Source organism: Pseudopipra pipra, chromosome Z, assembly GCF_036250125.1.
Source record: "Pseudopipra pipra isolate bDixPip1 chromosome Z, bDixPip1.hap1, whole genome shotgun sequence".
NCBI lineage: Eukaryota > Metazoa > Chordata > Aves > Passeriformes > Pipridae > Pseudopipra > Pseudopipra pipra.
In genome coordinates this window covers 1,945,093-1,967,513 of record NC_087581.1, presented here as the reverse complement: position 1 = coordinate 1,967,513, position 22,421 = coordinate 1,945,093, and the positions used below count along the sequence as shown (strand labels likewise).

General features: G+C 49.5%; 1 protein-coding gene across 3 annotated transcripts in view; it reads right to left on the bottom strand.

Annotated features, from left to right (window-relative positions):
* Positions 1 to 22,421, bottom strand: part of ZBTB7C (zinc finger and BTB domain containing 7C) — a 155,337-nt gene that overhangs the window by 58,242 nt on the left and 74,674 nt on the right. For 2 of the 3 annotated variants that reach the window (XM_064642952.1, XM_064642953.1), the window contains one exon: positions 20,442 to 20,499. The exons of the other annotated variant lie outside the window; for it this stretch is intronic. In XM_064642952.1, coding sequence (XP_064499022.1) covers positions 20,442 to 20,499 — 58 coding nt within the window. The remainder of the gene's footprint in view (positions 1 to 20,441; positions 20,500 to 22,421) is intronic. 3 annotated transcript variants of the gene reach the window in all.

The window sequence follows — 22,421 nt, the reverse complement described above, 5'->3', positions numbered from 1 at the left end:
CTCTGCTCCCTAAGCATCCTCGTCCCTGGCTGTCCCAAACTTTAGAGTAGAACTTTTTTTTAATTTTTTTTGGCTGTTTCTCGCAACGTTCGCTCTGTTATTCAACAATTCGACATCCGTCGCCCCGTTATTCAAGATTTCAACATCCACGTTAAACCTACCCACGGATTTCAGACCGCACTTCATAGGGAATTTATGCTACAAAACAAAGGTTTATTTCGTACTGGTATTTTCAGGCAACGGGGACCGTTATGATCATGTATTTTGCCCTCCAGCTTCATACAGAATAAAATACTTCAGCCAGTAATTTCCACAGCAAGGCTCTCATTCTTGCCTGCCCTCCAGCATTTAGAAGCAGACACAATCTTGGATGGAAGATTTCAAATCAAGGGGGTCTTGCCCTGATCCTTTGGCAAGTGTTTTCAGAATTTTATTAGTCTCATTATAAAAGAAATTGCATTCTTTTTCTTTCCCCCCCCCCCTTTTTTTTTTTTGCCTGGACACGCTTAGCTCTAGTTTCTGAGCATCTCATCCCACCAAGTCTTTTTCTGCTAAAGAAAACACTTTGGCTCTCTTCCCACAGTGGAGACTTGAGGGCTACAATCCTATGACTAAGAATAAGAGCTGTGAGCATCTCCCTTCCACAGCATCTCACTGCTGGGCTACACACCTTTGCTACCCATGGACGTGGCACAGAGAGATGGACCAGTGGTGGAAAAAGAAAAAGATCTGGGAAGGTGGATGGAGGTTTGCACAGATTAAAAGCCAGACTCTGTGGTCTCTCTTGCACCCCAGGGCCCCACAACCCCAAGGTTCCCTTCTCTCCATGCTACAGAAGGCCAGAGGGGGAAATGCCAGCGGTGAATGATACTCAGGAGGAGCTGGTACAGCCCCACCTTCTCCTAAGGAGGAGAGAGAAAAAGGTCATCTCCTCACCTCCTCCCAGACTGAATGGGCTGGAGCCAACCGTGAGGACAACATATCACAGAATCACTGAATGGTTTGGGATGGAAGGGACCTTAAAGACCATCCAGCCCCACCCCCTGCCATGGGCAGAGACACCTTCCACTAGATCAGGCTGCTCCAAACCCCATCCAACCTGGCCTTCAACACTTCCAGGGATCCAGGGGCAGCCACAGCTTCTCTGGGAAACCTGGGCCAGGGCCTCATCACCCTCACAGACAACAATTCCTTCCCAATATCCCATCTAACCCTGCCCTCTGGCAGTGGGAAGCCATTGCCCCTTGTCCTGTCCCTCCATCCCTTGTCCCAAGTCTCTCTCCAGCTCTCCTGGAGCCCCTTTAGGCACTGGAAGGGGTTCTCAGGTCTCCCTGGAGCCTTCTCTTCTGCAGGTGAACCCCCCCCAGCTCTCCCAGCCTGGTTCCAGAGCAGAGGGGCTCCAGCCCTGGCAGCATCTCCGAGGCCTCCTCTGGACTCACTCCCGCAGCTCCATGTCCTTCTGTTGAGGACACCAGAGCTGGATGTAACCCTGCAGGTGGAACCTCACCAGAGCAGAGCAGAAGGAGCCCCTGGAAGAGCTCTGCCCCACAGTCGAGTGCATTTGCCCTCCCCTGCCCAAGCCTTGGAATTTTTTATTGCAGTGACACAGAGCAGGGGAAAGGGGAGGGAAGGAAAAGGGCAAAGATAAGATGGCAGAAAGAAACAGTAGGTCTGTTCTAGGTCAGGAGAGAAAGCAAGCAGCCACAAACTGCTAGGAGAGATGAGGGCTTATACATCCACGGATTATTAATCTAAAATTAGCACGGCTGCACGGAGGTAGTGGGTTAAGAGATAGGTTGAGATGTAGAATGGTCATAACTTAAAAAATCTGAAAGTTTTGAGGGCAAATCTCATTCTTTGTGGAAGGGCTGAGGGTTCTGATGGTTTTGGAAACCAAATGGATGGGCAATGGTACAGCTAATTCATAATTCCTCCTTAATGAATGCAAAGTGATGGAGGGCAGGGACAGGAATTTCTGCTCCTCAGGCACCTCTCAAGGTTCTTAACTGCATCAAACCAAGGAAAGGCCCTCCCACCAATAGAGGCAGGATTGTGGAGTCCTCTACTCTGCGCAGAGTCACAGAGGAAAGCATGTTCTGCTGCATATGGAAAGGGACGGCGAATAATCCTGGCAATATTATAATGCCTTTGTATAAATCAGGAGCTCAGCCTCAGATGGGGAGAAAAGTAATGATGCAGAAAAGGCAAGAAGTGTTCAATCAATATTTCTGCTCCGCATCTGGAAAGAAGCAGGATGAGATGCTTGTATCACACGAGGAGGATGAAGTACTTTCCAGTCCATTAGTAACCAAGGAGGTTGTTAAACAGCATCTACTAGCGATAAACAATTTTAAATCAGCAGGCCTGGATAGCTTGCTCCCAAGAGCCCTCCAACAGCTGGCTGAGAAGCTCTCTGGCCCGCTGACGTTAATTTTTAATAAATCTTGGAATACCAGGGAAGATCCAGACGGCTGGAAGCATGCAAATACTGCACTGATCTGCTAAAGGGGGAAGTGGGATGGCCTGATGAACAGGTTGGCTTGCCTGCCACCAGTCACGAGTAAAATAATGGGAACCCTCATGAGAGTCACCCAGAAGAGGAATTAAAGGATGGGAATTCAGCTAATGCTCGTCAGAGAGGTTCTGCAGCAAACACACCATGTCAAACAAAGCTGATTTTGTTCTTTGAGGAGATTACAAGTTTGGTTAATAAAGATAATTGCTGGGAGATAATATACATAGGCTTTTGTACAGCATTTGATTTACTACAGTGTGGCATGTCGATTATAAAATGAAAGCTGTATTATGAGAATAAAGCACATGTGCAGGGGATTCAGAGGTGATCTCAACAAATAGCTGTCACAGGGGAATCAGGCTGTTTCCAGGGGGATTTCACAAGGCTCAATCCCAGCCCCGATATTCAGCATTTTCTTATCTGGAAGCAAATATAAATAATAAATCAGCTACGTGCTACACAAACAGGAGAGGCCAAGCCACCTGAGTAGAGCAAAGACAATGGCAGCCAAGCATCTGGCTGGGGTCATCACTCCACCTCAGAGGGTAGGAAGAAGGGGACAGTCAGTGAAAAAAAAAAGGGTGGGATGCTCAGAATCGGGGAGACGATGCTGAAGCAGGTGGTGGAAAAGGAAAAAGTCTTTGGACTGCTTATCAGGAGGTAAATTGGAGCCTGGGATGAGAAGGGTCAGGATGCATGGCTCCATACTGCAGGACTCTGCAGCATCTGGGGTTGGGCATTACCTAGGACAGGACACATTTCCCAGACCAGCCCTTTCCACACTTAATTTTGACACTAACCTTTGCAACCTCAAGGAAATAACTGAAGTTTGAACAGCTTTTACTAACAGGAACATCCCATCTGGCCTTTCATATCCCTGAGCCTTAGCTTCTCCTTAGGAAAACACAACACTTAATGCACGGGCAAACACCTCAGTGACACCCCAAAGGGAAGCACGGAGGCACCAGGCAGGGAGGGAGCATTCCTGTGGGCAGCCCCACAGACTTGGACACATAGGTCTTGTCCACTGCTCCAAACCCAGAAGCCTAGCAGCTGAAAGAAAAGGTTTTTAGAAACCTTTATGCTCAAGCAACCCTCCATGAAGCCACTTCATAGTTACACCACTGTTATTTACACCAGCAACCTCTTAAGCAACATCTCTTCTACCTGAAGAGGTACCATCTTTTTTTCTGAGGTATCATCAATTCAACTCAGTTTTATTTTGGTTTCTTTTTACTCTCCCGTCCCAGAAAACCAGGAGCTATTCATATTCATATGGGGCACATGGTGTGTGGGAAAAGCTTCTCGTCCTGGCCATGGCCAGCCAACATACATCCCTTGCCTGGGTGGATGCTGGAGAGATGTGGGGCTCAGCAAATTCACAGGAGGCTGCATTTCTCTGCATTCAGAGCAGAAGAGGGCCCTGCAGAAGAGAGGGAGGGTGCACACCCATCAGCTCATTTGTACTCCTTACTCTCAAACCCCAAGGGCAGGTCCATGTCTTTGGTCTTCAGGGCACCACAGGAGAAAGAAACAGGTCCCTCAGTGATTTGGACACACCATTCCATGTCACAGGAACAGGGTTCACTTGCTCAGCCTTCACTTGTGTCTTCTGCTGGGTCTGGAAGGGCATTCTGGTACCTTTTCCCTGCTGCTTCTGCCGCTGCCTTGGAAGGGACCAGACCTGCTCAATCATGCAAAAGATGAGGGGAAACCCCTCCACCTCAAAAGCCAAGAAAGCCCTGATCAATCTCATGACCCCAGCAGGCACATAAAGGTTAGACAACTTTATGAGACCTCACAGTGGTCACTGGAGCAGCAAGGACGGGGGGGTAGGGTCTCACGCAGGACTGACTCTGTGGCATCTCCCAGGGAGGACCACAATGGGCCCCTGAAGAGTGATCTGGGAGGTTTGCTCCCTAATCCCAGCCTGAGCCAAACTCAAAGGATTACTCAGGTTCAGATGTACCAATGTAGCAGAGCTGGGCAACAGTCTCTGTGAAGCAGCCTTGCAAAAAAAAAGTAGGAAATTTTTGTCCTCGTGTCTTTTTGTCCTCCTGAATCACACTCAAGGAAGAATTTAGCCTCCAACCTATTTTTTTCTATCTGTCAGGATTTGCAGAGGGCTTCTAAACACTGCATGTGTCCCAAACTTCCAGAGTTCCCTGGGAGTGGGAGTGGGAGATATAGTCTGGCTCAGGGCACCCCACTCTGCTGGCCTCATGTTTCCATTTGACTTTGCCACTAACCAGTGATGGAGAACTTGATGCTCACAATGTTCCTTAAGGGCTCCTGTGACTGTCCTTCCTCCAGAGAAGGGGTCAACAACTGAAATCCCAGATGTTTAATCCAAACAGGCCCCACCCATCAACACCTGAGCAGAGGATTAGAATACGTTGTTATTGCTGAAGGGGAATTCAAGGGATAAGTCAATAAATCAAAAGTCTTACCTAATGCTAGACATAATAAAATGTTTCAACTTTGGGGGGAAAAAAAGGAAAAAAAAAAAAAGTAAGTTTGTCTTAAAATCACTGAATCCCAAAAACCAGTTTTGGCGAGGTGATCCATGCCAGTGGTGAAGCCTTCTTCAAGAATGCTGCAGCCACCTTGTCTGGCTGCCCAGATGCAAGGTAAAAAATAGGTCTTCATGCAAAAAAGACCATCTGGGGTCTCATCTGCAAATGCTGCTGGGAAGATGCACCAGTTACCAGCCAAAGGCCTTGGAGCTGGGATTACCTTCCCTGCTGTGGCTCCTGCTACCCAACCTGCCAGTGGCTCACTGTAGAATTCATCTCCCCAGAGAGCCACCAGTTTTGGGTTGCATCTCCTATCTCGTCTGAATTTATTTGCCCCATTCCTGGAAACATTCAAGGCCAGGTTGGATTTGGCTTGAAGCAACCTGGTCTAGTGGAAGGTGTCCCTGCCCATGGCAGGGGGCTGGAATGAGATGGTCTTTAAGGTCCCTTCCAACCCCAACCATTCTGTGATTCTATGATTCCATGCACTGGCAGGGGGACAGGATTGCCACAGCATCACTCTTCAGTGTGCCTTTAAATGTCTGTGCCTGGCAAAAAAGTCCTCAGTGGGTGAGAGCCCTGCCAGGGAATGCCCCCCTGGTCACTGCCCTGCCTGCCTCCCACCTACTCTTCCTCCCTGGCTCTGCACCCATGAGGAGCACAGCACAATCACAAATACTCCATCCCTCCAAAAAAGATATTACCTTCACTCCCACCTTCCCCCTCAGCTCCAACCCAGCTCCCTGGGCCAGCATGTTTTTCCTCCACCACAATTAACGCTTGACGGGGCAGAACATCCCCCCCTCCCTGCTCCAGTCAAGCCCAAGAGACAGCACAGCCAGAGTAAATTACTTAGAGGAGAGGAGGGGAAAAAAATAAAATTAAATAACCATGGTAGACAAAGGCTTCTTGTCTTAAAACCCTTACTCAGCCATCACACCAGGCAGGCTGGCTCAGGGATGCTGCATAAGCAGGAGCTGTGCTGGGGTTGTTCTGAGCACCCTGTTGCAGCCCCCTCCCAAAATCAGCAACAGGGACCCCGAATGTTGCTGATGATTTAAGCAACATCAGCTTTAAGCAGATGATTTCACATTTAGGCAGCTCTGTAAGACCTCAAAGGTTTTACTCTGACTGCTCCAGCGGAACTTGATTTTTTTTTTCAACAGGTTGAAACTGTAATTGCATATTTTTAACCCCCTTTTAAATAAAAAAAAAAAAAAAAGAGGAGGAGGAGAAGTAAAACAGACTCATTTATCAAGTGCAGCCAAACACTAGGCTGGACTCAGTGAAATGAAAATGAGTCGGTGACACTCTCTATAATGGCGTTCCAGTTTGTTCTCCTAAATAATTCCTATTTTAATGAGTCCCTTTTGCTCCAGCACTAGTTTGTAGCCCTCATACTTTTTCAGGTCCTTCTGTGCTTTAATTTGGTTTTTAAAAATTCCCAGTGCAGTATTTTTATTAACAAAAAAAAGAAAAAGAAAAGCAGGCTTGCTTCTCTCCTGGCTTACATGAGAGCAGGTAATGAATCTCTGAGCACAGGAGTCATCTCAGCTTTTATCTCCATGGCCTTGCTGTTTCCAAACCTACTTATTTAAAAAACTCCCCCATCACGAGTTAATGAGAACAGAGAAAGCCAGCAAAGAAACAAAAAAGGCAATCAGGAGCTTTACAGAAGAAGGGGAGCACCATGATTTCTACCTGATCTTCTCCTGCTGGGACAGGTCTTTAGGTCAAGGTACTGCAAAAGAGAGGAAGTTGCTTCAGGGAGTGTAATCCTGAGAGATGTACTCCACATTGAAAAGCTGTTCTGCAGTGCTTGGTCTTGCTAAGGGCTCCTCCACTGGGATCATACTCAGCTTGCCATGGAAGTGATGGGAGCCCAGACCTTGCAACCACCATGCTGGTGGCCTGCCCAGGTTAGCTGGGGGTAACTTGCACGCAAATATCAGCTGCTCCAGGCTAAGGGAGTGGTCCTGGCTGCAGTGGGGAAGGGCAGTGGGAATCCAATCCAACAGCAAACCTGCGTGGACTGGAGCTGGCCCCCACCAGCCACACCACAGCTGGGGGGTGAGGCAACTTCCAAGCCATTCCAACATGAATTCTGACCCACTCAAACACCATGTCACACCTGCACAACCTACTCTTGGAGATTCCTCGAGCTAGAAGGTGTGTGGGTGCACTGAAAACTCTGTAGAAAGCTCAGCAGAAGAGTGGAAACTGAAAGCTGTGGCAGCACTGCCCCTTGCCCACCTCTGAACCCCATCACCAGAGGCTCTTGCTCATGGTGAGGACAGTGTGGTGACCCTCCCACAGGTGACCCCACACCTCTCTGTGACACCCACTAAATCCATGTCCCAGAGCAGGCATAATCCCAGCTGAAGGATGGAGCAGGGATGGCTGGAACAAGTCAGGAGGAGGGAATTAGAGATGCAGTGGAGTTCCACATGTCCACACCCCGTGTGAGCCTAATGAGCCTCATTAACAGGAAGCACTTTGTTCTGCAGCTGGGTGGGATAGAGTGGAAGGGACAGACAAGGAATCCTGACCCCTTGGGAAAAGAGTCACTCGAGAAGAGCCCTGGAAGGACAACAGACTCTGGAGGTGCTTGCAGCCTAAGGCAGGTCAGGGTTGGGGTGGCACTGATGAAGTGGAGATATCAAGGATGAGGTGATCCAATCCGTCCATCCCCTTCCCAGCACTCCAGGGCTGTGGTAGAAAAGAGACACCAAACACTCAAGCAAGAGGTCTGAAAAGCAGCACCTCCAGTCTCCCCAGTTTCACTGGGGGACAGGATAGAGAGGGAGAGTTTACAGCCAGGGCTACCCAAAAGGGAGGCTTGACTTAAAAACCTGCAAAGCCTCAGCAAACCCAGTTAACATCAGCCTAACCAGACTCAGCAGCAGCTGTAGCCTTCAGACCCAGGAAACAAACATTACAGGTTTATACACCAATTTATTTCTAACCATTTAACAAATCAATGTTTCCCTCCCATCCCCCTTCCCTTCCCCGAAGTAGCAGTCACTGCAGCTCAGAGTTAGCGTTACTCCTGGTTTCCAAAGCCTTGGAGATGCACTTGACCTTCATTATTGCACTGCTTTAATTTCCAGCCTCCCTTTTCTAACCCTCCCCGATGGAGTTCTGCCAGACTTTCTCTCTCCCTGGAGACCATCCTTGCTGGTATTTTGCTTGGGTTTTAATCACCTTCCACTTTGATGCCCACACTTCAATCTTTCACAGCCTTCCTCGGTGCTGTGCCATCTCACCAGCCTTTTTGGGAGTACCAGATGGACCAGCCAGATTCCTCTTAGGAAATATCTACTCTTTTCTTGGTTTCTTCCCTACCCTGGGAAAAGCTTCAAAGCTATTCTCCCTGCTGGCAGGATTCCTGGGAGAAAAACTCTGTGGACAAGGCCAGCAATCACAGAGTCCCAGAACGGTTTGGGTTGGAAGAGACCTTAAAGCTCATCTCATTCCACCGTCTGCCATGGGCAGGGGCACCTTCCACTATCCCAGGTTGCTCCAAACCCTGTCCAGCCTGGCCTACAACACTTCCAGGGATCCAGGGGCAGCCACAGCTTCTCTGGGTAACATGTGCCACCCTTATAGTGAAGGATTTCCTCACAATCTCTAATATAAACCTCTCCTCTGTCAGTGTGAAGCCATTCCCCCTTGTCCTGTCCCTCCAGGCCCTTGTCCAAAGTCCCTCTCCAGCTCTCTCAGAACCCCTTGAGGCACTGGAAGGGGCTCTAAGGTCTCCTTGGAGCTTTCTCTTCCCCTGGCTAAACAACCCCCACCCTCTGAAGAGCCCAAGGAGTTGGGCATTATGGGTTTAGGTCACACCCAGGGCTCACCACTTGCCCCAAACAGGCCAACACTGATGCATCAAACTCCTGGAAGGTGCTGTCTCAACTCCAACAAGCTCAAGATTGTTTTAAACCCCTGGGTAGAGTAACCCTGCTTCCAAATCTTATTTTTAGCTCTCATTTTCCTTGCTATACCCAAACAACATCCAAGCCTTATCTGAGTGTTGAATTTCCAGCTTTGGAGGCATCCCCTGGCACTCAGTTTCACAGACCCAACCCGATGGGAAAGCATTTTCTCATGGACACGGCTGCTTCCTCAAACAGACCTTGTGTTGTGAGATAGGGAGATCAAAAACACCCAGTGTACTTTCCCTGGCCACTCATTAGCTTTGAGATCCCCTTTTCCTTGCCTCTGCTTGGCTCTAAGCCTCCCCCACAGCTTTTTCCAGACTCTCTCGGTGATTTTTTCCTCTGGCTGGTAATTGTTCTCATTGCCCTTGGCTCACAGATGGTCCTTGGAGAGCTCACTGCTGATGTGATGCCAGCTCTCCTCCATTCCAGCTGCTAAAGGGCATTAGGAGACAAGCTACCACTCACCAGAGACCTTTCCTGTGCTCCATCTGCCCTTCCACACCTGGGCCATTTCTGGAAAAGGGTTTGCTCACCAGAGCAGCCACAGCTGGGCAATGTCTGTCACATCACAGCATCCAGATCACCCTCCATCCACTCTAACCCCCTCCCCCAAAGACTCCCAGTTCTATCTCAATCTCCCTACCCACCCTTCCTCCTTGACGTCCCTCCTGCCGTGCAGCTGAGTCATTTCCCCTTTCCCAAACCTCTCCTTCAAGCTTTCCCATTCCCTTTGGACTGTGAGAGTCTCCGCAGTGCCAGCCCAGCAAACAGAGGGGGTCGTCTGTGCTCACAGAGAAGCCCCTGGGCTGAAATTCTTTATGCAGAGGGCGGTAAAACACCAGCACAGGTTGCCCAGAGAAGCTGTGGCTGCCCCCTCCCTCCAAGGCGAGACTGGATGAGGCCTGGAGCAACCTGGGATAGTGCAAGGTGACCCTGTCCGTGGCAGGGGGTTGGACTCGATGGCCTTCAAGGGTTCCTTCTAACCCAAACTATTCCGTGTTTCTGTGATTCCAGCCCCTGAGCTCCAGCCCCACTCCACAGGGACAACCTGGACTGCCACCCAGGCAGGATGGATGCGAGTGAAAGAAAACAAGGGATGGGGGAGAAAACACAGCAGAGCAGAGAGGAGGTGAAAGGAGGTCTTATTTTTCACCAAGCCAAGTTGTTTTTGGAGGCAGAGACACTGGGTTCATTCATGAAGCAGCTAAGTGCAGAGTTTTCAACGGAAACAATGAATTAACAAGGATGAGTAGCAACAGGATAAATGACCTTTTTCCTGCCTCCCGAAGTGTCCTGTTTCTTTCCTAACCAAGCAGCCAACAGCTCATTTAGCTTCAAGGCACTCAGCCCCAGCGGCCTGGTGCCTCCAGGGAAGTCCAAGGGATTTCCACAGAGCCACCTCCTGCCCGTGGCACCCACTCAAACCCATGGGAGCTGGGGGCTGGAGAGAACCCCACGTGGCACTGGGGATGTGAGGCATAGGTATTGCCATCCAGCAAGGTGACAGCCCACGGGCAAAGCCAAGGCATCATGGAACAAAGTGGAAGTTTAGGCTGGACATCAGAGGGTGGTCAGACACTGGAACAGGCTCCTCAGGGATGTGGTTATAGCCCCAAGCCTGACAGTGTTCAAGGAGTCTCTGGATGATGCTCTTAGGTTTAGGTAGTTCTGCAAGGAGCAGGGAGTTGGACTCAGTGATTCTTATGGGTCCCCTCCAATTTACAGAATTATTTAGGCCCTCTGAGGTCATCAAGTCCAACCATTCGCAAAACACTGTCAGGGCCACCACTACTCCATGTCCCCAAGTGCCATATCCACATGCCTTTTTAAATCCCTCCGGGGATGGAGACTCCACCACTGCCCTGGGCAGTCTGTGCCAATGTGTAACAGCACTTTCTGTGAAGGAGTTTTCCCTGTTATCCAATCTAAACCTCCCCTGGTGCAACTTGAGGCCATTTCCTCTCCTCCTGTCCCTTGTTCCGTGGGAGCAGAGCCCAATCTCCACCTCGTCTCCACTCCCCTGTCAGGGAGTTGCAGAGCCAGAAGGTCCCTCCCGAGCCTCCTTTTCTCCAGGATGAACCCCCCCAGCTCCCTCGGATGTTCCTGCTGCTCCAGACCCTTCCCCAGCTCCCTTTCCGCCTCTGGACATGCAACCTGAGATATTCTAGGGTTCTATGATCAGTGCCTTGAACAGCAGCCAAGTGGGACCCAACTAAACCCATTCATGGAAAAAAAAGTTCCAGCTCACTGTGAACCCAGTGCCTTTCACCAGTGTGCAATTTAGTCTCAAAGACACAGAAAGAAAGTGGTTTGACTTTCAGTTCCTGCTATCTCAGAATCTATCAGAGGGATATACTACCTTGCGCCAACGTAACGGATTAGAGCAGAAGATGAAATGCTGTTCCATTATCTATTTATTAAAAGCACCACTTGAACTGCTTTTATTCAGTGTATGTCTCCTAGTAAAGAGGTACTCCTTGACTGTGTAAATCAGCGAGCAATTGTGTTTTAACAGCCGTTAGAATGGCATTTCCCCACGCTTTTAGACGGACTATCAGACAGAAAACCTCTTCCAAAACTCACTTATCGTAACAGGCGCGATCACAGAGCTCTTTACTGCTCCTCTACCACCAAGACAAATACAAAATGGGCTTGTAAAACTCACAAAGCAGAGATCGTTCCCATTCCTTCTGCATGAATATCCCTAATGACAGGTCAAAACAAATAATTTTGTTAGCAGAGGAGAACTGTGCAGCTCCCACTGATGGATGGGACTTCTTGGAAACACAGGCTGCAGTTCCCAACCCACCTGTCCTGTGGGAATCAGCTCTCATACAGCCAGAAAGGATGAAGCCACTCCGAAACCACCAGTTCTCTGAGCACAAGGGGAAGAAGTGATGCCAAACTTTCCGTAAAATATTTCAGGTGTCAATATAGCAACATATGTGAACTGCACAACAAAAGGCAGGCTGTCATATTCTCTCTGCTCCACCAGAACAAACTGGGCTTTTGCTGTGTTGGGGATATTTTTCCATACCAAGAAGTGTTCCCCCTTATTTTTCCCAGGCTCTGCTGCTTTGGCATTCCAATTTTTTTTTTACAGAGTGTTTTGATAAAGAAACCTGGAGCAAATTTCAGCTCTATTGAGGAGAGTGGAAAGCGATGTATCCACATGCATGGGTAAGGATACCTATGGTCTGGAAATTATGATTGGATGGATGGATGGATGGATGGATAGATGGATGGATGGATGGATGGACAGATGGAGGATGGACCTCAACCACTCTGCTGCTGTCAGAACCATCTCAGCACTCTGTGGCAAACTCATTGCTGGAGTTGATGCCCTTGTTCCCTCCCTTCCTGTGGCCAACTGCACTTCATCACTTGCTGTAGATAAACTGGAGCACTGTCCTGCTGGAGAAAGCCCAGGGCCTAGCTGTGTCACCTGTAAAGACACCCATCCTTGGCTGGCTGGTTATCCCATGCACCCCAAGCTTCTGGCTGCCCTTACACAAGTTAAATTCTGACAGGGCTGACAAACCTAAAAGATCATTTCAAACCACAATTCCTTCAAATTCAGCTTGCTTCAGCCTGTGACCTCCTTGGCAGGATCTCCCTTCAGCACAGCAGCCCCAAACAGGAGCTGACAGTGCTCTGCAACCTTTTGAACCAGCACTCAGGTCCCTTGGGTACCGAGGGGAGGATTTCTCTTACCGGCGTGCAAGCTCCTTGGCTCTGACAGCCCTGCTCTTGGGCTGCCTGGGAGGGGACCAGCACCCCACTGCCTCCATTCCGTGGTGTGAAAGGTCACTGGGGAAGGTGCACTTGTCACCAGGAATAAACCATTACACAGAAGTTGTGTCACATCTTCTTTCTGGGAGGATGGAGACAGCTGAAGTCAGAGAAAATCTCTCCTGATTCCAGGGGGGTTTGGATCTGTCCCGGAGCAGTGAGCAGAAATGCCAAGTAGCAAGGAGTAAAACCTCTCCTAAATGACATGGATTATCAGCTGGCGTGGAGTGAGCCTCAGGAGACACCCAGGGCAGGTGTCCCTTCACACTGAGGTGCCAACCAGTCCAATCTGACTGTCTCCTTAACAGAAGTCACCCCATTACCATAAAGTTTGGACAGTGCCAGCTTCCCAGTCAGGCTAAATAAATCCCTTCCTTTTGCTTCCCCTGACAGCACATCTTATCCAGAGCTATTCTGAGACAAGAGTCACCAGTGGATCTGAAAGAAGTGGTTTTGAGGGCTCTAGCTCAGGAGAGCGTGCTTCTGAGGTGTTAAAATTTCCCAGATGAACCTCATAGTCCACATTTTCCTACCTCTATACATCAGAATAATGTTAGAGAAAATTTTATTTCTTTCTGCAATGGGTAGCAAACCAGAAACAGGACTACAGCAAGGGTGGCACACACAGAAGAGAAGAAAACATCATCTGATCTTCTGGGAGGGAGAAACCAGGGCCAGCCAGCAGCAATGCCTACCTGCTTACCTGGCTCAGCTACGTCCTAGGAAACCAAGCATGGGCCAGAGACCCCCTGAATGAGATGTTCTGTAGGGGAAAAGATCATATCCTCCCATGCTTTGCTTGAAGCCCAGGAGAAAGCAGCACAGCTCAGCACAGGGTTGGGAGGAAACAGCACCACGAACCCAACAGCCACCAGTTTTGTGCAGCCTCACCTCAAAAAGGAGACCTAGACCAAGCTCTGCCTCCTGGCTCTGCTGCTGCACATGTTTTGGAGCGGCTCCTTCCCCCAGCTCAAGGCTAAGAGGTTGTCCAGGGGGTTGCCAAGCCAGACGTGGCTGCACTGGAGATCAGCAGGACCAACCTCTGAGCTCTCAGCAGTGTCAGGCAGGGGCTGACACAGGCAGGGGTGTCACCACTATAGGGCTGGTGAGCCCCTCTGCTCCTCCCTGGAATGTGGGTCAAGCCACAAGGTGACAGTCAGCGATGGCAGAGCCCCCCCTGCCCACCGAGGTGCTTCCAGAACTGTATCAAAAACTAAAGCAAGGCAATAAAAATTAAAAGAGAAGTAATATGGATCATAAAACCCAAGCACAAGACTAAAAAGTCCCCGGGCACTGATGTGCCGTTAAGTCAGGGCATAAACCTCCCCTCACAGTACTGCCAAGCCCCTTTCCATGAGGAATTATCCTGGTTTATGATTACTGTTTTATCAAAGACGGGCCAGGCTTTTGCTGCCTGGCTCTCTGGGGTTAAGGAAAAAGGTGGTGGAAAGGCTGGGAACTGGTGTGCCACCCCTGTATACCACCTTTTGTGCCTCATCTGCCAACTGGGTTTTGTGGCTGAGACCATCAGCACCTTGAACTAACGACTGTGCACACACCCTGTTCATGAAGGATGCAGTGGAGAAATGCTAAACAGACCCATAGAACCACAGAATGGTTTGGGTTGGAAATGGACTATTAAAGGCCATCTAGTCCAGCCCCCTTTCCATGGGCAGGGACACCTTCCAACAGACCAGGTTGTTCTGAGCCCTGTCCAACCTGGCCCTGAACACTTCCAGGGGTGGGACATCCACCACATTTCTGATAACTGATAACTAAAATAACTGGGCTCAGCCTAACAGAGCTGCTGGTCTGAGCTCTGAGGACAGAAAACATTGTTTTGCTAAAAGTTCTCTATCCCCCAGTCTTGCAGTGACTGACAACTCACAGGCATCCTCCTCCATCCCAATATCCCGCTCTTCTCCCACTATGGAAGGTCCCACTGAAACAGCAGCCGCAGCACCAGGAGGTTGAGGGGTGGCAGGGGAATACAATTTTAATTCACTTGGACACAAAGCTGAGGTTTAAATCGTCCCTGGAGCTGGCAGGAGATTCACTGCCCCCCCACACTTCCCATCATCTCCATCCCCCACCACTCTGGCCCTAGTGACCCATTAACACCCCTTTCTTCTTGTAAATATTGCCTGAGCACTCCTGCCTGCCCTCCTGCCCTCAATTAATCGTGGCCTGGGGGAGAAGCAGGTAAGAAAGCACTCAAATTTAACTGATCTCCACAGATGGTAGAAGTGGAACTCGATGTGACAAACGCAGGCAGCTGGGATGGGCAAGGGCAGGGCAAGGAGGACAGCAAAGCCCTTCGTGCCCCAACACCCTTGTGGATGCCCAGATATCCTCACCTCCCATCGCTTCATGGGATTTGAAGGAAGTTTGCATGCCACAAGGTTTGATTCTCAGGGGGAAACCCTGCTCTGAAGCAGGTTGTCATTGCAAACCAAATCCCATGCTCCCAGAGCCATTAGGCCTGATGGGGTGGATGTCCCATCAGCCACAGTCATCTCATGACACAAGGCAGAAGCCCACACAAGCTCTGCAGCTCCCAAATCCCATGGGAGCCTTGGAGACCACTGCATTAGGAACCACTGCACTTCAGAAACAAACTGATGGCAAGAAGCCCTCTGGAAAGAAGGCCAGGTTGGATGGGGGCCTGGAGCAACCTGGTCTAGTGGAAGGTGTCCCTGTCCATGGAATAGGGGTTGGAACTGGATGGCTTTTGAGGTCCCTTCCAACCCAAACCATTCTATGACTGTACAATAAGTATCTCAAGCTTCAAACAGCACCTTCAGCATCCATGGGGATACCAGAAACATAACAGATACCTTCAGCACAGGACCAAGCTCCCAGCTCCTGCTGCAGGGAGCAGCAGGTCACCCACAGAGCAGTCCCAACTGTACCCAAAGGTGGTTTTGCTGGAACAAAAACAAAGGCCACAGAAACAGGTTGATTTTTTCTCTATTTTCCCCTAAGGTATGACTAAACTCCATGAGCTGGTAGTGCCTCAGCATCCTGCAAGCATCCTGCAAGCAACGCTTTCAACATGAAGGAACAAAAGGTTGTGACAGGGAGGGGAATGGTGGGAAACCTTACGGGCTCCCAAGCTTCATTTGAGACCTGGTGTTTGCAGCACAGGCTGTATTTCATCCTTTCATAAGTAACTCTTACCAGGAAACATTACAAAAAAGGGGGCATTTCAAGGCAGAAAAGTTGGTCTACAAACGTCATTTTATTATTTTTTTTTTAAACCCTTTGTTAGCAACTCTTCTGGGGAGCGAATCCAGCAGAGGCAATACAGTGCAACGTGCACTCCTAAATTAGTTTCCAGGCACTTGGGATGCTTTATTATTCATTTCCTCCAAATATTAGGCAATGCCTTTCGCCCCTTTCAAAGTCTGTACGAGGGGTCTTTGATGCATTGTGGGACTTGAAAGTTTCGGGTCTAAAGAAGCATTTCTTTTAAGTCCTCCCTTTTATCAAGCATATTCTGTTCTGTTCGCTGTAATGCACACAATGGCATGAGAGTCTTGACCTGCTTCATGTCTGATGAGCCGAAATCTCAGATGCATGGGATAAAACAGCCATTCCTGGCAACACAGCTTAAACACTTAGGGCTCTATTCAGGCAAATATTACCCAGGGGTCTACCACGCCGCTGAAAAGCTGCAGAAATTGGCTCCGTAGACGGCTGACCAATTCAGTGGTGAGGAATGACCCCGCTACATTAACTCCCCTTTTCATTTCACCCCGGGCCAGCCGGGGTCTGGAGGCAACCGCAGCAGGAGGCGAGAGCTGGCTGAAGCCAGATTCGTTTTCTTTTTATAAAGTACTTTTTTTGTGTGCGTGTGTGACCATGAATGTCATTATGAGGATCTGCAAAAGGAGGAGAGTAATGGCATTAGGGCAGAGGCGCAGGAACCGGCGAGGTTTCTGTCCTACGGCGACGCCTCTCCTGGAGAAGTAAAACCCGTAGTCCTTAAGACACTGCAAATGTCTCAGACAACCAGGTCTCTGCCTCTGCTGAAGGTACGTGGGACTTCACACCACATGGTCTCCTCCATGTGTCAATCGGAATTAATACCACTTGTTCCACAGTAACTTATCTTGTTTACAGGGGGGGTTTTCCCCTCTTTTTTCTGTTCACTGCAAGCTCACTCAGAGGAGGCTCCTGCCCAATAATATACTGGACCCAGGAGAGGGATGCAAAGTGAAACCTATCCTTGCAAAAGCAAGCACATCTCAGTACAAAATTCAATGTTTTTGTCCTTTAGACAATTGCACCAACATGTTTTTATGGAAGTACCAGGTGGCTATTTTAGGATTTTAATCTCCTCTTATCAATCTCCTCTTGACAGGTTAGAACTGGGAAAGATTTTTTTAAAGGGTGATCTTGAAATGACTGGGTAGAATTTAATGTATGGTCTGGAGAGCTCCTAAATGGGCTGAAGTTGCTGAAATTTCCCTTGCATGTTTTATACCCTAGGAGCAAAAGATGCATCTAGAACAACTCAGCAAAGGAATGTTCAGACCACGTGGGAAGATGTTTGTAAGAGAGACTGGTCCTGTTTTTATGACTCTGCTTGTCTGCCCCAGTGCTACATCTTGCTATGCAATCCCAGTCTGTCATCCTAAACCCAGTCTTGATAATCCCAAAATTTCTCTGGGAAGACCATATCTTAAGCCATATAAAAAGGAAGAAGCTAATTTTTCACGAGTAAAACCTAGCTGTGCCTTTCCTGATACTGGCAAAACATCCAGCAGCACCTCCAGAGCCTGTAGAAATGGGAATATGTGCATCTGCTCTAAAAGCAAATCTGATCCACAAAGATACAACCTCCCAACATGTCCTTCTCCTCCAGGATGCTGCAGACTCAGAGAGATGAGCACAAGCCTGATTTTGAGAGGATGCTGAGCATCTCTCCCATTGCTGGCATGGCATGGCAGCAACAGGTACCAAAAATAATATGATAAAGACTGGACAGGGCTCTGAGCAACCTGGTCTAGTTGAAGATGTGCCTGCTTATTGAAGTGGGGGTGGACTAGATGCCTCTTAAAGGTCACTTCCAACACAAACTATTCTATTCTATTCTATTCTATTCTATTCTATTCTATTCTATTCTATTCTATTCTATTCTATTCTATTCTATTCTATTCTATTCTATTCTATTCTATTCTATTCTATTCTATTCTATTCTCAGCTTTCACATTACCCCCCTGGTTAGGAGGGGTTTTTAGGAGCCCTCTTAAGCATCCTTATTAAAATACAATCAGGACATATGGGGTTTGTGCCCTGTGTGTGAGTGCTGCAGTGCTGGTCTGCCAGAGGGGAGCTGACAAGTCATTATTGTGTGTCCTACAAATCCTCTGAGCCAACGAGGAAACTCCAACAATGTGATGATTTATCAGTTTGCAGGTTGCAATTCTTTCAATCGAGATAACAATTCTACTCCTCTGTGGTAAATGAGAGTTTTTGTTTGGGGGCTCTGGCAGGAGCGGAGCCAGCACATGGACGGGACTCATCGCTCACGAGTCAGCAGAAAGATGCTGATGGGAGCGTCTGCACAAATTTTAAGGAGCCTGAAATGTCTCCTTTGAGAGGATGAGACAGAAGAAAAGGAGGAAAACTGCAGGAGAAACGAAATCTATTTGTAAACCCCAGGCAGAGCTGACACGAGGCAGCCAACACAGGAGTGGAAAGATGATAATGGAGCATGATGGATAGTTCACAGGATTATTAGATACCCTCCAACTCAAATATGCTGAGGAGACAATTATTTAACGCTAAAGACAGTGCAAACGGATGTTTAATAAGGTGAATCTCTTCAGGATTGCTGGAGCTCGGGGGACCAAACCCCTGTTGGTGTAAATCAGGAAAGCCAGCATGATAAAATATCCTGTGCTCCAGATACACACTGGTCCTCCATCTCTGCCAGGAGAGCAGGGGCTGGGGTGCAGGGAGGGGAAATGCAGCAAATTTAGGAGCAGATGGGTGCAAGGGGTCCGTGGGGTGGGGGATCACAGTCCACCAACCCCAGGCTGGTGATGGCACTCAGTTCTGCAGCTGGTGGCCTTCCAGGCTGCCCTGTTTACAGACAAGGGGGTTGATTCTCCCAGGGAGATAGTCTGGGTTTCTTTTCTAGGTAATTGCAGAGAGGCAGCAGGGAAACAGTGGGAGGTGTGGGAGCCAGAGAGGAATTTGGTTTTTCCTCCAGGCACTGAATAGCACCTGTTTTGGAATCAGAGACGATTTCTGGAAACAGAGCATCACTTCTTGGGTTTTTCTGCTGAGGGGGTGTGGGGGGACAGCAGGGTGTCAGCACCCTCCCTGACTGCCTTGCCAGGAGGTGACCAGCCAGAGGAGAGTGACAGGTTTCTGCTCATCCTAGCGTGCTGCCCAAACTAGACCAGATTTAACATGGGATAAAAACATCTCCTCTAACTACAAAGGCCTTCCATCTTTTTAAATGTCTGAAGATTGCTTCCTGAAACCATATTGTGTCACTGTCTCCCTTCTGAACTCATGCTTACACTATAGGAGCTGAGGTGTGTCTTAAAATCTGGATCTCCTTGTAATACACCCAACACCAGCACTGCTCCTTCATGTCCACATAGTCCAGGCTACAGCACAGACCCAAGAGATATAAGGAAGAAGTTCTTTATGAAGAGGGTGATGAGGCCCTGGCACAGGTTGCCCAGAGAAGCTGTGGCTGCCCCATCCCTGGAAGTGTTGAAGGCCAGGTTGGACAGGACTTGGAGCAATCTGGAAAGTGTCCCTGCCCATGGAAGGGGTTTGGACTAGATGAGCTCTAAAGCTCCCTTCCAACCCAAACCGTGGTTCTATAATTCTGTGACAACCAGCAGCAAGATGCTCCTCAGTGTCCATAAAACGTGTGCAGTGTGGGCCCGGAGGGGAGATGTGGGAATTCAGCCCCTGACAGATGGGAACCTGTGGGGGACTCACAGCACGGCTCTGCTGAGGGTTTGGCCAGTGCAAACCAGGCAGTTGCTCGTGAGAAGATGAGCCTCCTACCTGGCACAATGCAAAATACCCTCGGTTCAGCAACATCAACTCGGGATCTGGCTCTGGCACATCTGAACCAGCTCAGACGATTAAAAAAAAAGGATTTTCCTTTCTTCCTCTTCAAGACCTTCAGGAAGGCATCCAATTCACAGCCTCCTGTGCGACAGCTGCAGAAAACAGGTCTGGAGAGGACCTTGAAATGTCACCCCAGAATCGCAGCCCCGTGACTGGGTCTGCGCCGGGGCCAAGCACAACAACAGCCAAAAGCACTCCAAGCATTAACAAATATTGTTGCTCGGCGCACTCCTGCACAGCTGCCAGCGTTATGTGCTGCCTGCTCCCTCCAGCACTGCAGCACTCAGCACACACACGTTCATGAGAGCATCTTCTACAGATTTACAGGAAGAGCAATTAGAGTTTCGGTCGCTGATGACAGCAGAGAATCGCGGTGGCGGCGGCGGCAAAGATGCTTTGTGCTGATCCATCAACGCGACAAACCACCTCCTCTGCCGCAGGAAATCAATAACTGAAGGGCAGGATCAGACACCCAAGAGCCCAGAGAGATATCAAGGCAACCCCAATTCATGTCCTGCTTGCCAGGAGCAGCCACCAGCTCTCCCCACAAAGCTCACACACATGAGTACTCACCAGGACCCTTGGTTTTCTTTCAAATCGGCGACGCTCCCTTCGCTCCTCTGACCATCTCCTGAGGAACAACGGAGAGAGGAAAAAACAAAACATCAGATCCAGGACTGAGTGTCTGGTTAAGAAAGGCCAGCTCTGGAGACACCTTCTGCTGGCACAATGAGGAAACATCGAGGCAGGCCTGCTCCTGCTCTGCTGCCACATATGTTTCCACGGTCAGTTCATCTGCTCATCACCCTCCCCTGTATCACAAGATCACCTAGCAACATCGTGCCATGGAGGTGCAAACCCACCCCGTCCTCCCACCGTATCACATCTCCTGTGACAGCTGGGAGATGAACACTCCGGAAACGGATCACATCCAGGCAGCCTTGGCTGCTTCGCCCATCCCACCCCCCAGCTAAACACTATGCTTTGGTCCCTGTGGGATTATCAGCTTCCTGGGGCTTTCTGCAACCACAGTTCAGTTGTCAGTGGTACCTCAGTGGTACCCACGACGGTATTTGCAGGGGTGCCTGCAATAAACCCACATCCCAGAGGTGCTGGGGCACCGGGGGGAAAGGTGTATGACCACTGTCCTCCCAGCTCTGCCCATAAAAGTCTCCCGTCCCTCCTGGCTTGGGAAAAACTTTGGAGAAATGGAGCCCTACAGAAGCTTCTGGCCACCACTTGCACTTGCAAATGATGGAGACAGTGTCTCTGAACAGGCTGGCATTTCCAAACAGGAGGCTGACACCTCCACGTAGGAGGTGTTAGGTGAGTGGAACTGTCACCAGCACGTGCCAGAGGAGATGACAAAACACACTGATGGTTGATAACACAGGTTACCTACAGGGTGGTTGTTGAGGGATGAGGTGGCCCAGCAGCTTGTCTGGAGGTGGGCAGGGCTCAGGGTTGATGAATGAGATCAGCAGGAGGGGATTCTGGGGGACCTGACTCCCTTTCAGCACAACCTCAAGGACTGAGACCCCCACCAGTAGGCAGCCATCATATTATCAGGGTCCTGAGCACACCTAGTACAGTTTGGGGGGGGTCTCCTCCTGCGTAAGAGCAGAGAGGAAGACCACCATGGCACATATTATGGTAGTGCACAGCTGGAAATTGCTCGTGTGGTTCAGCAGTCAGGTGGAGATGCAGTATTTGCATGCCAAAGTGATGATCTGGGGTATTTTCCCTAAAATGGCACCTCCAGCTCACATCTTCTCCTTAAACCTGGGTTTGCACCTGAGTTTTGGCCAGGGTCAAGGGGTTGCCATCAACCCATGGAAGCTGCAAGGGAAAAGGGATCTCTATGGCAAAGCTTAGTGGTGTGCAAAGCAAGGAAACAGGTAGTCGTGTGTAGTCTCTCAATTTCCTTCCTTCTCCAGGCAGCCCTTGCAATGGGTTTACTAGGACAGGGTCCACCAGTCCTATTTCCCATTACCCATGACATAGGGAAGCAACTGGGATCCCTCTCCCACCCACTCATTACTTTCAGGTGGAGCCACTGACCTTGAGTCAGCCTTCATGAGATTCTCACTCTCATGGTTTTCACGGGAAGGTGCCAACAACATTTTTCAAGTGGGGCTGACACCTGGATGACTGTCCCAGGATGGAGGAACCGAGGGGCTCTGAACACCCTACCCAATCTACTGAACTGGTAAGATAATTGCTGCACATGCACACCCCAGGAACGGAGGAAAACCACGAAGGGTAACCTTTGTGGTGGCCTCTAATTTTCCTTCTCACGCTCCTACGAGCACCAGTCTGAGGACATTTAGGCAGTAGGCAACTCGTGGAGCACAGGTGCAGCACAGAGTGGCTGCAGGCCAGCACCAGGGCCAGGATCAGCCCCAGGAAAGGGATTTCCCTGCAGCTAATGAGTCCATCTGCTTTCAAGAGCATCCAGCTGCTCTGACCTTGCGCACTCCAGCACGACCTCCTTCCTTAGCCCCAGCCCTGTTCAGATCATTAGATGACAAGGAACTGCCACTGCTGAGGACT